The sequence below is a fragment of the Eubalaena glacialis genome, chromosome 17 (assembly GCF_028564815.1).
Source record: "Eubalaena glacialis isolate mEubGla1 chromosome 17, mEubGla1.1.hap2.+ XY, whole genome shotgun sequence".
Lineage (NCBI taxonomy): Eukaryota > Metazoa > Chordata > Mammalia > Artiodactyla > Balaenidae > Eubalaena > Eubalaena glacialis.
Window position 1 is genome coordinate 1,921,947 of NC_083732.1, and position 13,560 is coordinate 1,935,506.

General features: G+C 37.2%; 1 protein-coding gene across 4 annotated transcripts in view; it reads left to right on the forward strand.

Moving 5' to 3' along the window:
• SNTG1 (syntrophin gamma 1) overlaps positions 1-13,560 on the forward strand; it is a 480,938-nt gene that overhangs the window by 376,247 nt on the left and 91,131 nt on the right. For all 4 annotated transcript variants that reach the window (XM_061171420.1, XM_061171419.1, XM_061171421.1 and 1 more), the window contains exon 13: positions 1,928-1,966. In XM_061171420.1, the coding sequence (XP_061027403.1) occupies positions 1,928-1,966 (39 nt within the window). The remainder of the gene's footprint in view (positions 1-1,927; positions 1,967-13,560) is intronic.

The following is a 13,560-nucleotide window of genomic DNA, read 5'->3' on the forward strand; positions in this document are numbered from 1 at the left end:
CTCTAAGCAAGAGTTATAAAGAAACCTCAACTTTCTTTCTTTCTTGTTCACACCATGATAACTTAAAAGAATTCATTTGTTTTCTTTTGATCCTTTCACCCATTTTAATGAAAAATTTTGTTCAGGTTACTGTTTTTAATCTCAATTTAAAATTGTTCAACATATTCTCTGGTTGGACTCTGTGAACCCAGATTAGCCACATTGTTCCCACCCTAAAAACCTAGAGCTGTATGTTACCAATGTGTTATGTGCGTGTGTGTTTGTGCTATAAATCAGAAAATATCTGTCTAGTTCATTTAGGTACTGTGATTTTCTATTTAGAAGGAGATGTTCCAGTATGATTCAGAAAAAAATAGAAATCGGAGCACGATATATTATTTTCTTGAACTAATCTGGAGGATCCCATTTAAGCAAATTTGACGGCAGAGGTTTGATTTTGAAAAACAGTTTTCATTGAATGCCATTTTAAGTAAATATTGTGCAAAGAAGTGTCATTTATTTAACTTCAGTCATACATTTTGTGTCATTCATAGAACTAAAATTACATGTTAGGGGAGCTAAAAAATACAAAGCTAAATAGTACTCACTCTAAGACAGCGGTCCACATAAAATGCTGGTAGAATTTTATAGCAATCCTTAAAAACTAGTAAGAAGCATAGTTCCACGAAGTATTCCGTATGAATTTCTCGACTGGTAGTGAAACATGCTTCGGGGTTTGCTCTTCTGTGCCCATCTCCAGACTATCCTGATTTTAGCTGAAGGCACCGATAGTTTTAGAGATTTCCTTCACTGATTCCTCACCAGAGCAAAAACTACTTTGAAATGATTGTAGCAATGTTAGAAGGATATGGTATTTGTGCATGACCCTGCGGAGATCACATACCTATGCTCAAATTTTATTTTCTTTCACATTTTAAGTGACATGTATCCTGCCAGTAAGTCTGTTCTCGTACATGAGCCATTTGACGCTTCTCCAACTTTGTGCCTCACGTTCATCAGATTTTCTCTTAATTCACGTTTATCAGTAAGACAAAGGGAAATAAGACTAAAAAAGGAAAACCAAGATAATTCAACAAAACATATTCTAAGTGAAAGCAGTCTGTGTTTAGTCTGATGTAAGAGTATATCACACAGAGAGCATCATTTAAGCTTCTCTAGAAAACCAATGAAAAATAATGATTGGTTTTAATTAGTAAAAGTTCTGTTGAACAGAGATTTTTTGTATTATAAGGTCATTTGTCTAAATCTGATACTCATTTTCATTTGGCTTTTAAAGTTTGTTTACATGACTTAATACAGAGGAAACTCTTTCTCTGAAGACTTATTTTAAATTCTTATGACGTGCCAATAAATTGTCTTAAAGTAAATGTTTATTTTATTTGAGGTCCTGACTAAAACTATTTCGATACATGTACATTATCCTTTAGTGTTTGAATATTCCATTTCTTCTGTTCTCTTAAGTGTTAAAACAGATCGAGTGTAATATGATTTCAAAGTGAAAAAATAAATAATAAAAAGTTACTCTAGGGCCTTCCCTGGCGGTCCAGTGGTTAAGACTCTGTGCTTCCACTGCAGGGGGCACAGTTTCGATCCCTGGTTGGGGAACTAAGATCCCGCATGCCACACGGCAAAGGTACTCCATATTCTCAGTAGATTCTCACTTAACATTTTATGGAAACATAGGCTTTTCATTTCTCATAAAGAGAAAATTATTAGATGGAAATCTTTCCAAAATTTTTCTATATGAAATTTGGGATAATTTTGATAGTCAAAATTTTAAAATACTTTCGTAATTGGTGTTAGATATGCAATGATTTTAGTAAGTCAATGTAAGTATCAGTTTACATAAACTCACTAAAAATAGATTCTCATAAAATTTGGGGGATCTTGTGTTGTTCTCACTTTTATTGTTTATTTATTATTACAGATTAGAAAAATCAACAGAAACTTTCCTGTAAACCAGCAGGTAAGATGGAGAAACACTCGCAAAGCCGAGTCATATGTTTCTTTCATTTCATCTATTACGTTAATAGAAGATAATCTTGATTGCATTTAGTTTTATGTGGAAATAATTGGTACTATCATTTGCCATCTTCAGGAAAATACATAATTTATTAGATTTCTTTCATATTATATAATATACCTGGTCTTTCTAATCATACTAATAAGAAAAGCTTTTGATCTAAGTGAATTAAGTCAAAACTGTTTTGACAAAACAATTATATTTATTTGAATGCAGTGCTAAAGAACTTTCACAGCTATTTACATAAGACAGTTTTACTATATCTTAAACATTTCGGAGACCTACGTTTAATTGACCTAAAAGTTAAAGGGAATTTTCAAAATTGACTGATAGTGTTGAAAACGAGGCTTAAATTAATGTGTGGAGTGAAAATAATGTCCGATTAATCAAGCTAAGAATTTAGTTGACTTATTGGACTAATAATTGATGTTAGAATAAAATAATTGATTATAAAAATAACTGGTTCCACTTATAATTTTATTTTGCTAAACTTAACTTTTATTGCTTCCATAAACATAATATAAACATTAATCAGAATAAGAAAAGGAAGCGCAGGTTCAGCTTGTGGACTCAGAGTCACCCTGTCTGGCCTGTGTGACAGTGGCAGGGAACCCATGGCTGGACACAGACTTCTGACACTTGACATCAACCTCAGTTTGCAACCGCTGATCAAAATCTAAACACCTGCGATATCAATTCATAAATGGTACACCCGGCACAAGTTAATTTCCATGGTAAAATTTTAAAAATAATCTTCAGCTTGTCAAAACTAGGTTGCTTTTCTTATCTAAGCCTCAGCTCCCTCATCTGTAGCATTTGTGTAAGTCTAACTATCTCACATGTTTATTTTTGAGAAGTAAATGATAACAAATGTAAATTTCTTAATATATGCCATTATTTGCATTACTGTATTAAATGTTTAAGTGTGTTCTTTGCAGTAGAGGATTTATGTTCTGGTATAAGTTGTATCGTTAACGATGCCCAGGCTGCCTACAGAGCCACATGTGACCGAGCTAGGAGTGAGCAGAGCCTTGGAGAGCGTGCTGCGCCTACAGCTCTGACCTGTCTTCCCCTTGGTGCAGCCCAGGGTACCCGGCATCCCCCCTTCAGGCCCCACGCCTGAGCCAGCCGGTGCTCTGGGCAGACACACAGCAGAGTGTGGGTGTGTTTGGGGCCTTGTTCGCGGCGCATAGACCAGCCTCCAGCCCAGAGCATCTGATGCACCAGCTCCGGGATGATGCCTGGGAAACTGGCTTTGTTGCTCCCATCCCATCCCAGGTGATTCTGAGGCTGGGAGTGCACAGGTGACATCTGGGAAAAACAGTTTAACAGTTTCGCAGGGCTAAAGCAGAGGGAAAAAGTCATTAAGGATAAATTATGCAAATAGAAGCCTCAGCCGTGAGGGAAGACTGCCATGCCCAGGACTAGACAGGGTCGTTTTATAGTCAGATATATGAAAATGTAGACCTACTCATTTGGGGAATTCTTGCCAAAAATACAAATGAAGAATGTTTCCTTAAAAATGACTCTAGGGCTTCCCTGGTGGCGCAGTGGTTGAGAATCTGCCTGCCGGTGCAGGGGACATGGGTTCGAACCCTGGTCTGGGAAGATCCCACATGCCGCGGAGCAACTAGGCCCGTGAGCCACAGTTACTGAGCCTGCGTGTCTGGAGCCTGTGCTCCGCAACAAGAGAGGCCGCGATAATGAGAGGCCCGCGCACCGCGATGAGGAGTGGCCCCCACTTGCCGCGACTGGAGAAGGCCCTCGCACAGAAACGAAGACCCAACACAGCCATAAATAAATAAATAAAATAAAATAAATAAACGCAAAAGTTTAAAAAAAAAAAAAAAGTCTGCAGAACTGAACGTCCTTGCCCTTATAAAAAAAAAAAAAAAAAGACTCTAATATTTGTGTTATCACTTCCCTTGCCCTTTAGGCCCTCAACATGTATGTATTAATATTTAGTGTAATTTAATTACACTAAATATTAATATTAAATTAATTTCATTAATATTTAATTAATTTCATAACCCTGACTGCGCCAGAGCTGTGCTTTATTTATGATGACAACGACATGGGACACTTCCTGCACACTCCCTTCGGTGACTTGGGACAGTCCTCGCCACCTCTGCATGTATCTAGGTTTTGAATAACACGGGGCGAAGTCATAACAATCTGAAAAAACTTGCATATAGAACAAATCATAATAAAAACTGTTTAATATTCTAACTCATACAATAAACACAGATAAGCATAAGCATTTATGGGTTTTTATTTGCTAGCCTTTTAATATTATTATTATAGTGAAATTTTATTTCAAATCTCTTAGTATCTCACAATTATGAAATTATAGTGAATTCTTCTTGTCACTTCAAAAACTGAAAGCTGGAGTTAATAGATTTTTTCCCTCACTACTTTCCACCATGTTAATGAAGTCTTTCAGGAAACAGGATTAGTTTATAGTTCAACATTCATGTATATGCATAACAGGAAAAACTCACCTGCATAGTGTGAGAGCGATGCATTAGGAGATCAAGGTACATCCTCTACTTAAAATCTGAGCCACGTTAAGGAATAAAAATTGAAAATCATACATAATCTCATTTCTCATCCAGATTTAGCACTCAGACAGGACTCTTACCTTGGACCAGTTGCTTTCATCTCAAATTTCTTCCTAACTTAATTTTCATGTAGTGTTCTCTGAAGCTCAGATTTGATATAAATATGTATGTTTCTACATATGCTTTTTATTAAATAACTCAGACATAATGTTAAAGTATTTAAGTCCCCTCATATCTTGATACTCTAGGTCTCAAACAAAACCAAAAAGACATCATCCAAGATACATTAGACCAGAACTCTTCTGCTTCCTATGGGATTTGGTTTTGATTTTGTGCCGCCCGTGTGGTACATGTACCCCAACCAGAGAAATTAAAATAAAAGCAAAACACAAAGGGATCTGGAACTGGAAAAAGTCACTGTGCCCAGCAGGGGCCAGTGCTGTGGACTACTTTTACTTTTCATGTGTTGTGTTTTTTCAAAAAATAAGGGAGTGGAAACTGTAAGTCAAGAACAGGAGATGGTGTCCAAAAATGTGGATTTGCAAAAGAACCCCACAGAAGTTCAACAATGAATAAAATAGGAGTATGTTTGAAATTATAATCAATTAACCAATTGAATAATAGCATAGATACAAATGAAGATAAAATATGTAATTGGAAATAGTATATCTGAGAGTATCATCAGAATGCAGCACATACAGAAAGGGGTGAAACTATGAAAGATAATGTAAGAGTTGAAGTTTAGAATGAGAAGCTCCAAAAAAGGGAAATTCTGCAGAAAGACTGGAAACAACGTGTGAGAGGCAGTGTGTGAAGAGAGACGGTGGCTAAGAGTTTCCGTACGTCTTGAGATAAAGAACCACACCAGCCCCGGAGCCTGATGAGGAGAACCAGAGCCACGCCCCCAAGGGACCCGAAACAACCTGCACATCCCGTCAGTGGGATAGTGACCCACCATCAAGAGGGTGAGCTACCTCACCTGTCTGGTCTAGAAGATTCTCCACGAAAGTTCATTAGGTGCCAACGGCAAAGTGAAGAACAGGGAATAAGTAAGCCACTATTTTTAATAAAGGGTGTAATAAAGGGTGAAATATACACGTTATTGTACAAGAATACAGCACCTCAAGAAGATGCTCAAGAACCTGGTAAAGTGTCTGCATCTGGGAAGAAGTTCAGCCCAGTCTCCTTCCCATCCTGAGGGTTTCATTCCCAAGCCCTCGTGCTTTAAGTCCCTCCCTGCCTTCCCCAGCCTTTCCCTGCAACTTCACTCACTTTCTTTCCCTCTTCAGTTCCCACACCAGGACATTCCATTTTTGTTTTGAACTCAGATGTGTATTAAGTTTGTCCGTGTTCTTCCATTCTATTTTGCATCTTTATGTACTGGAATCAGCTCTGTCCACCATATTTATTGGATGTCCTCTGGCTTTTGGTCTTTTCTATTGGAGAACCGGAGAAACGTGTGTTCTTGCCATTTTTAAGATGCGTTTCTAATACTGTTGTGACGTTGGCATCTATCCTGTCATGTCTTTCTCTACATTTTGAACACGTTCCTATTTTCTTCTCATTGTTTCTTATTTATTTGCAAGCACTGCATACTCAGTACATGAAGGGAATTTAACCTTTGTGTTTTATGTAGCCTAAGTCAGCAATCTTTTTCAATAGCTTACAGGATTTGTGTTGTACTTAGATTTTAACAGTTCAAGATTAGTAAAAGGAAGAAAGCAATCCATTGCTTATTTCTAGTAACTAAGTTTTTATTTTTACGTTTAAGCAACTGGCCTCTTTCCAATTCGAGAAGGACAAAATCCAGCCTGAGAGGAGATGGCCTGACATTTTCCAAATGTCAGGTGTGTCCACCTGGCCAGAGGCTGTTCAGGTCTCTTTATATTTCTACTGACTTTTTGATTAGTTCTTCTATCTGTTATTATGGTGGTAATATCTACATCTCCCACTATCATTATCAGGTGTTTTTCTTTTAGTTATGTCATTTTACTTCATTATAATGGTTTCTGCTGTTAGGGACATTTATAATTGTTATATATTTATAAGATAATGACATTTTTGTCATCCTGAGATTGAGCTGTTTCTTTTTCTCTACCTTAAAATCTGTTTTCTCATCTCTTAAGATTTACTGTCTTATTGGTATATCCTTTTCTAATCTTTTGCTTCTACTCTGTTTTGCACTGGTGAATCTAAAGCATGTTATTCTGTACAGCTTAAAGTTGGGTCTTGGTTTTTCTATCCAGTCTGACAATATCTACATTTGATTAAATTGTTTCACTCAATCACATTTAAAAATCATTGATTTATTTGGATGTACATCTGCCATTTTGCTATTTGTTTTTTAGCTGTTTCATGTCTTTTTATCTTCTCTATTTCTTTTTAGTTCCTTATTTATGTTAAGCATATTTTTAATGTAGAATTTTAATTCCAATGTTGATTTTTAACTATATGTTTTGATTGTTTTTTTAGAATTTGGTCTTGAGATTGAATTGTGCATCTTTAAATTATCATAATTCACTTCAACTTTATACTGACCTAATATTGATATTATATGGAAACTGCCGCATTTTAATACAGATCCATCTCAAACGCTTTACACTGTATTATTATTGTCATATATATCACATATATGTTAAATTCTAAAATACAGTGATACAATTATTGCTTTAAACAGTTTCATGTTTTTTCTTAAGTTATTGAAAGAAGAAAGACTTATAATTAGCAACATACTTACTATTTCCAGTGCTCTTTAGTTTTTCCTGTGGATCCAGTTTCTGTCTGGCATCATTTTCTTTCATACTGTAGGACTTCCTTTAATATTTCCTGTAGGAAAGGTCTGCTAGCTATGAATTATCGCGGTTCTTTATCTGGGAAAGTCTTTATTTTGCCTTTACTTCTGAAAAATAGTCCTGTTGGATAAGGAAATGTTGGTTGACCTTTTTTGTTTGTACCTTTCAATACTTTGAATATGTCATTCTGCAGTCTACTGACATCCAGTTTTTAATATAAAGTTAGCTCTTAAACATATTGAAGTTTTCCTTTATGTGATGAAAGTTTCACTGCTTTCAATATTTTCTCTTGTCTACGTCTTTCAGAAGTTTGACTTATGACGTGCCTAGGTGTAGATCCCTTTGTGTTTATTCTACCTGGACTGCGTTGACTATCTTGGATTTCTAAGTTAATGTTTTCCCTGGATTTTTTAAAGCTTTTGGTGATCACGTCCTTGAATAATCATATCACCCCCTTTCTCTCACTGCCCTCCTTCTGGGACTGTCATCACACGTATGCTGATATGCTTCACACTGCCTCACAGGTCTATAAATTGCTTTCATTTTCTTCAGTCTTTTTAAAAATTTTTCTCTTTTTCAAATTTGATCATTTCTATTAATCTATGAGAAAGCAAAAAATCAAACTGCGAATTTGAGGATGTTAAGGAATTACTTACAAAAGCATAAGGCTGTTTTTAAGCAACTGAAAAGGTTTATCTGTGTCTGTCACGGGAGAGGCAAGGGAAGGGGCTGTGATAAAAATCATTCAGGTATTCGTACGGATAAGGATGCCTGACAGAAGATGTGTTATCCCGTGGGGCAGCATCCTAGCGAACACTTAGCAGCCTCTGCAGGGACAGGGTTGGACCCTCACCTCACTGTCTTCCTCCCCTCTTTTCTCCTGCTAGTTTCTCTCGTAGAAGGACTACAGAGGGAAGCAAGAGGGTGAGGGAGTTTGCTCATGGAGTCCGTGGAAGTCCACAGACACAGGGCATGATGTAGAAGGATGGGATTTAGATCCAGTGGGGAGAGTGTAGACACAGAGCATGCTCTGCAAGCACCATATTTGTCTGGTTTCTCTGTTGAATTATAATCAATTTGTTGGGATTTATTTTATTTTCAGAGGAAAAAAGTAAATGACTATAGTATAGTATTTATTTCATTTCACACCATATTAAATGTATTTTTTATTAACAGTATAGAGTAAATTTTCTTTTTACTGTCGGGCTACCCTTAAAATTCTGAAACACAAATGAGAGCATGATGGACATTTACAATGGAAATAAATGCTTAATATTATATTTTGAAGCCACCATGTTAAGCTTTGTCCTTTTTAAGAGATTTTGAGAACTTTTCTCTCCGTGATAATAGCTAAAAGATCTTTTGAACATAGTGATCTATAAAGAATATTTTACAAATTCTTAGCTCACAGGAAAAAAATTTAGTTTAAATATATATTTAGATTTAGTAAATATTCTGAATAATGTATTAATTCTCTATAGTATACACTCATGTGTTGATAAATATATGATTTTATTCAAACGATTTCTCTGTAGAATGCATTAAATTTTAACTATTATGCAGGGGGAGAGGGTCGGCTATTCTGTTTTGTCATTTTCCATTAATCCTTTGATGTGTTGGAATGTATATTAGAAAAGGTTTGAGCATGACATTAATGTGATACTGGGAAGTAGACAGTGGGCTGGAAGCTGGTAAACCTAAGTTGGACACACAGTGACACTGCCCACCACACCGTCTGTGACGATGTCTGTGACATTGAACGGGATCTGTTGTGTGAATATGACTCATCCTCTGTGTTAGCTGAGTACGAAGCCAAGACTCCTAGCCTTCTCTAGAAGGGCTTCCAGGAGGGCAGGGCTCCCAGGGCCTCAGAGCAGTGAGTCATGGTCAGTGGCTCCAGGCCCCCGTGAGGGTCTCAGTTGCACACGGAGATGCAGGTAACTTGGATCAGATGTGACTCATAAATGCAAGTGATGTAGACTCAGAACTCACTTTCTGGAGAGATTAAAACAACAGTCAACGTGATGTCAGAAAGCCTAGTGCAGAGGAAGAAAATGCTGGCAAGATTGCTAAGGCTTCCGAGGCTGCTCTTAAGCGTTTAATACAGGGAACGGGCCTGTTTAAAAACTGGGGAAATGGGAGCAATGTCTTCATCAAAATTCAAGGGCAAGATGAGTCTAGGGTGGGTGTTTGGTGGTAATGAGAGAACCATTGCAAAGTCTCAGGCCACTCTCAAAGTGTTAGTCTAGCGTGATTCAAATGTGTGCTTTCTGAGTATGGAAGCGTAAGAAAGGCTTGGCTGAAGCTAAGCCTGTTGTGGTGAGGGCAGAACTGCAGGGCAATGTGGACAGCTCACAATGTCCTGAGTTTATGTTGCCTTGATTTTGAGATTTAGAACAGACGAAAGGAGTCTCTTGCAACAAAGGAAAAGAATATCTTCCCTGAGCTCTTGTATTCATTACCGAGAATGTATCCCTTGTAGAGGACATTGATAAATTGCAATATGTATTTGAAAATCCAAATGAAATAGTGTGAATTCAATTGCTTATGATTTCATTATGGTCAGGCAAAATACATAAGAAGACAGAAAATGTACAAAGCTAAATTTTAGCTATATTCTCCATATCTTAATGAATTGGTGAATCCAGATATTTTGTGAAGCACAGATATCATCAATTAGATTTAATTGATGTATTAATGTTTATAAAAACCTTTAATACATTTAAATCTTCAGACATTCTCATATAATACTCTTGGTGAGAGTATGAATGGTTACAAAATTTTTGGAGGGCAGTTTTATATTAAGTACCAAAATTTAAATTGCACATTTCATTGGGCTCAACAGTTCTTCCTTTTTAAAGGATGTTAGCAGAAAAAAATTTACATGTAATAGAAAGATAAAGACAAGACAATTGTCCCACCAATATAGAAATGATTACATAAATTTGTGACAGTCACTCTGTAGATTATAATACCACTATACTCAAATAGGTCTACATGTGAAGAAATTAAGGTTCAAAAATAAAACACTCGAGGGAGGGGCAAGATGGCGGAAGAGTAAGACGCGGAGATCACCTTCCTCCCCACAGATACATGAGAAATACCTCTACACGTGGAACTGCTCCTACAGAACACCCACTGAACGCTGGCAGAAGACGTCAGACCTCCCAAAAGGCTCTTGGTGCTCCAGCCAGGCATCAGGGTTGTGCCTCTGAGGTGGGAGAGCCAACTTCAGGACACTGGTCCACAAGAGAACTCCCAGCTCCACGTAATACCAAACGGCGAAAATCTCTCAGAGATCTCCATCTCAACATCAAGACGCAGCTTCTCTCAATGACCAGCAAGCTACAGTGCTGGACACCCTATGCCAAACAACTAGCAAGACAGGAACACAGCCCCATCCATTAACAGAGAGGCTGCCTAAAATCATAATAAGGCCACAGACACCCCAAAACACACCACCAGACGTGGACGAGCCCACCAGAAAGACAACATCCAGCCTCATTCACCAGAACACAGGCACTAGTTCCCTCCACCAGGAAACCTACACAACCCACTGAACCAACCTTAGCCACTGGGGACAGATACCAAAAACAACGGGAACTACGAACCTGTAGCCTGTGAAAAGGAGACCCCAAACACAGTAAGATAAGCAAAATGAGAAGACAGAAAAACACACAGCAGATGAAGGAGCAGGGTCAAAACACACCAGACCTAACAAATGAAGAGGAAATAGGTAGTCTACCTGAAAAAGAATTCAGAATAATGATAGTAAGGATGATCCAAAATCTTGGAAATAGAATAGACAAAATGCAAGAAACATTTAACAAGGACGTAGAAGAACTAAAGAGGAACCAAGTAACGATGAAAAGCACAATAAATGAAATTAAAAATACTCTAGATGGGATCAATAGCAGAATAACTGAGGCAGAAGAACGGATAAGTGACCTGGAAGATAAAATGGTGGAAATAACTACTGCAGAGCAGAATAAAGAAAAAAGAATGAAAAGAACTGAGGACAGTCTCAGAGACCTCTGGGACAACATTAAACGCACCAACATTCGAATTATAGGGGTCCCAGAAGAAGAAGAGAAAAAGAAAGGGACTGAGAAAATATTTGAAGAGATTATAGTTGAAAACTTCCCTAATATGGGAAAGGAAATAGTTAATCAAGTCCTGGAAGCACAGAGAGTCCCATACAGGATAAATCCAAGGAGAAACACACCAAGACACGTATTAATCAAACTATCAAAAATTAACTATAAAGAAAACATATTAAAAGCATCAAGGGAAAAACAACAAATAACACACAAGGGCATCCCCATAAGGTTAACAGCTGATCTTTCGGCAGAAACTCTGCAAGCCAGAAGGGAGTGGCAGGATATACTTAAAGTGATGAAGGAGAAAAACCTACAACCAAGATTACTCTACCCAGCAAGGATCTCATTCAGATTTGATGGAGAAATTAAAACCTTTACAGACAAGCAAAAGCTGAGAGAGTTCAGCACCACCAAACCAGCTTTACAACAAATGCTAAAGGAACTTCTCTAGGCAAGAAACACAAGAGAAGGAAAACACCTACAATAACAAACCCAAAACATTTAAGAAAATGGGAATAGGAACATACATATCGATAATTACCTTAAATGTAAATGGATTAAATGCTCCCACCAAAAGACACAGACTGGCTGAATGGATACAAAAACAAGACCCATATATATGCTGTCTACAAGAGACCCACTTCAGACCTAGAGACACATACAGACTGAAAGTGAGGGGATGGAAAAAGATATTCCATGCAAATGGAAATAAAAAGAAAGCTGGAGTAGCAATTCTCATATCAGACAAAATAGACTTTAAAATAAAGACTATTACAAGAGACAAAGAAGGACACTGTATAATGATCAAGGGATCAATCCAAGAGGAAGGTATAACAATTGTAAATATTTATGCACCCAACATAGGAGCACCTCAATACACAAGGCAAATACTAACAGCCATAAAAGGGGAAATCGACAGTAGCACAATCATAGTAGGGGACTTTAACACCCCACTTTCACCAATGGACAGATCATCCAAAATGAAAATAAATAAGGAAACACAAGCTTTAAATGATACATTAAACAAGATGGACTTAATTGACATTTATAGGACATTCCACCCAAAAACAACAGAATACACATTTTTCTCAAGTGCTCATGGAACATTCTCCAGGATAGATCATATCTTGGGTCACAAATCAAGCCTTGGTAAATTTAAAAAAATTGAAATCGTATCAAGTATCTTTTCCGACCACAACGCTATGAGACTAGATATCAATTACAGGAAAAGATCTGTAAAAAATACAAACACGTGGAGGCTACACAATACACTACTTAATAACGAAGTGATCACTGAAGAAATCAAAGGGGAAATCAAAAAATACCTAGAAACAAATGACAATGGAGACACGACGATCCAAAACCTATGGGATGCAGCTAAAGCAGTTCCAAGAGGGAAGTTTATAGCAATACAAGCCTACATCAAGAAACAGGAAACATCTCGAATAAACAACCTAACCTTGCACCTTAAGCAATTAGAGAAAGAAGAACAAAAAAACCCCAAAGCTAGCAGAAGGAAAGAAATCATAAAGATCAGATCAAAAATAAATGAAAAAGAAATGAAGGAAACAATAGCAAAAATCAATGAAACTAAAAGCTGGTTCTTTGAGAAGATAAACAAAATTGATAAACCATTAGCCAGACTCATCAAGAGAAAAAGGGAGAAGACTCAAATTAATAGAATTAGAAATGAAAAAGGAGAAGTAACCACTGACACTGCAGAAATACAAACGATCATGAGAGATTACTACAAGCAACTCTATGCCAATAAAATGGACAACCTGGAAGAAATGGACAGATTCTTAGAAATGCACAACCTGCCAAGACTGAACCAGGAAGAAATAGAAAATATGAACAGACCAATCACAAGCACTGAAATTGAAACTGTGATTAAAAATCTTCCAACACACAAAAGCCCAGGACCAGATGGCTTCACAGGCGAATTCTATCAAACATTTAGAGAAGAGCTAACACCTATCCTTCTCAAACTCTTCCAAAATATTGCAGAGGGAGGAACACTCCCCAACTCATTCTACGAGGCCACCATCACCCTGATACCAAAACCAGACAAAGATGTCACAAAG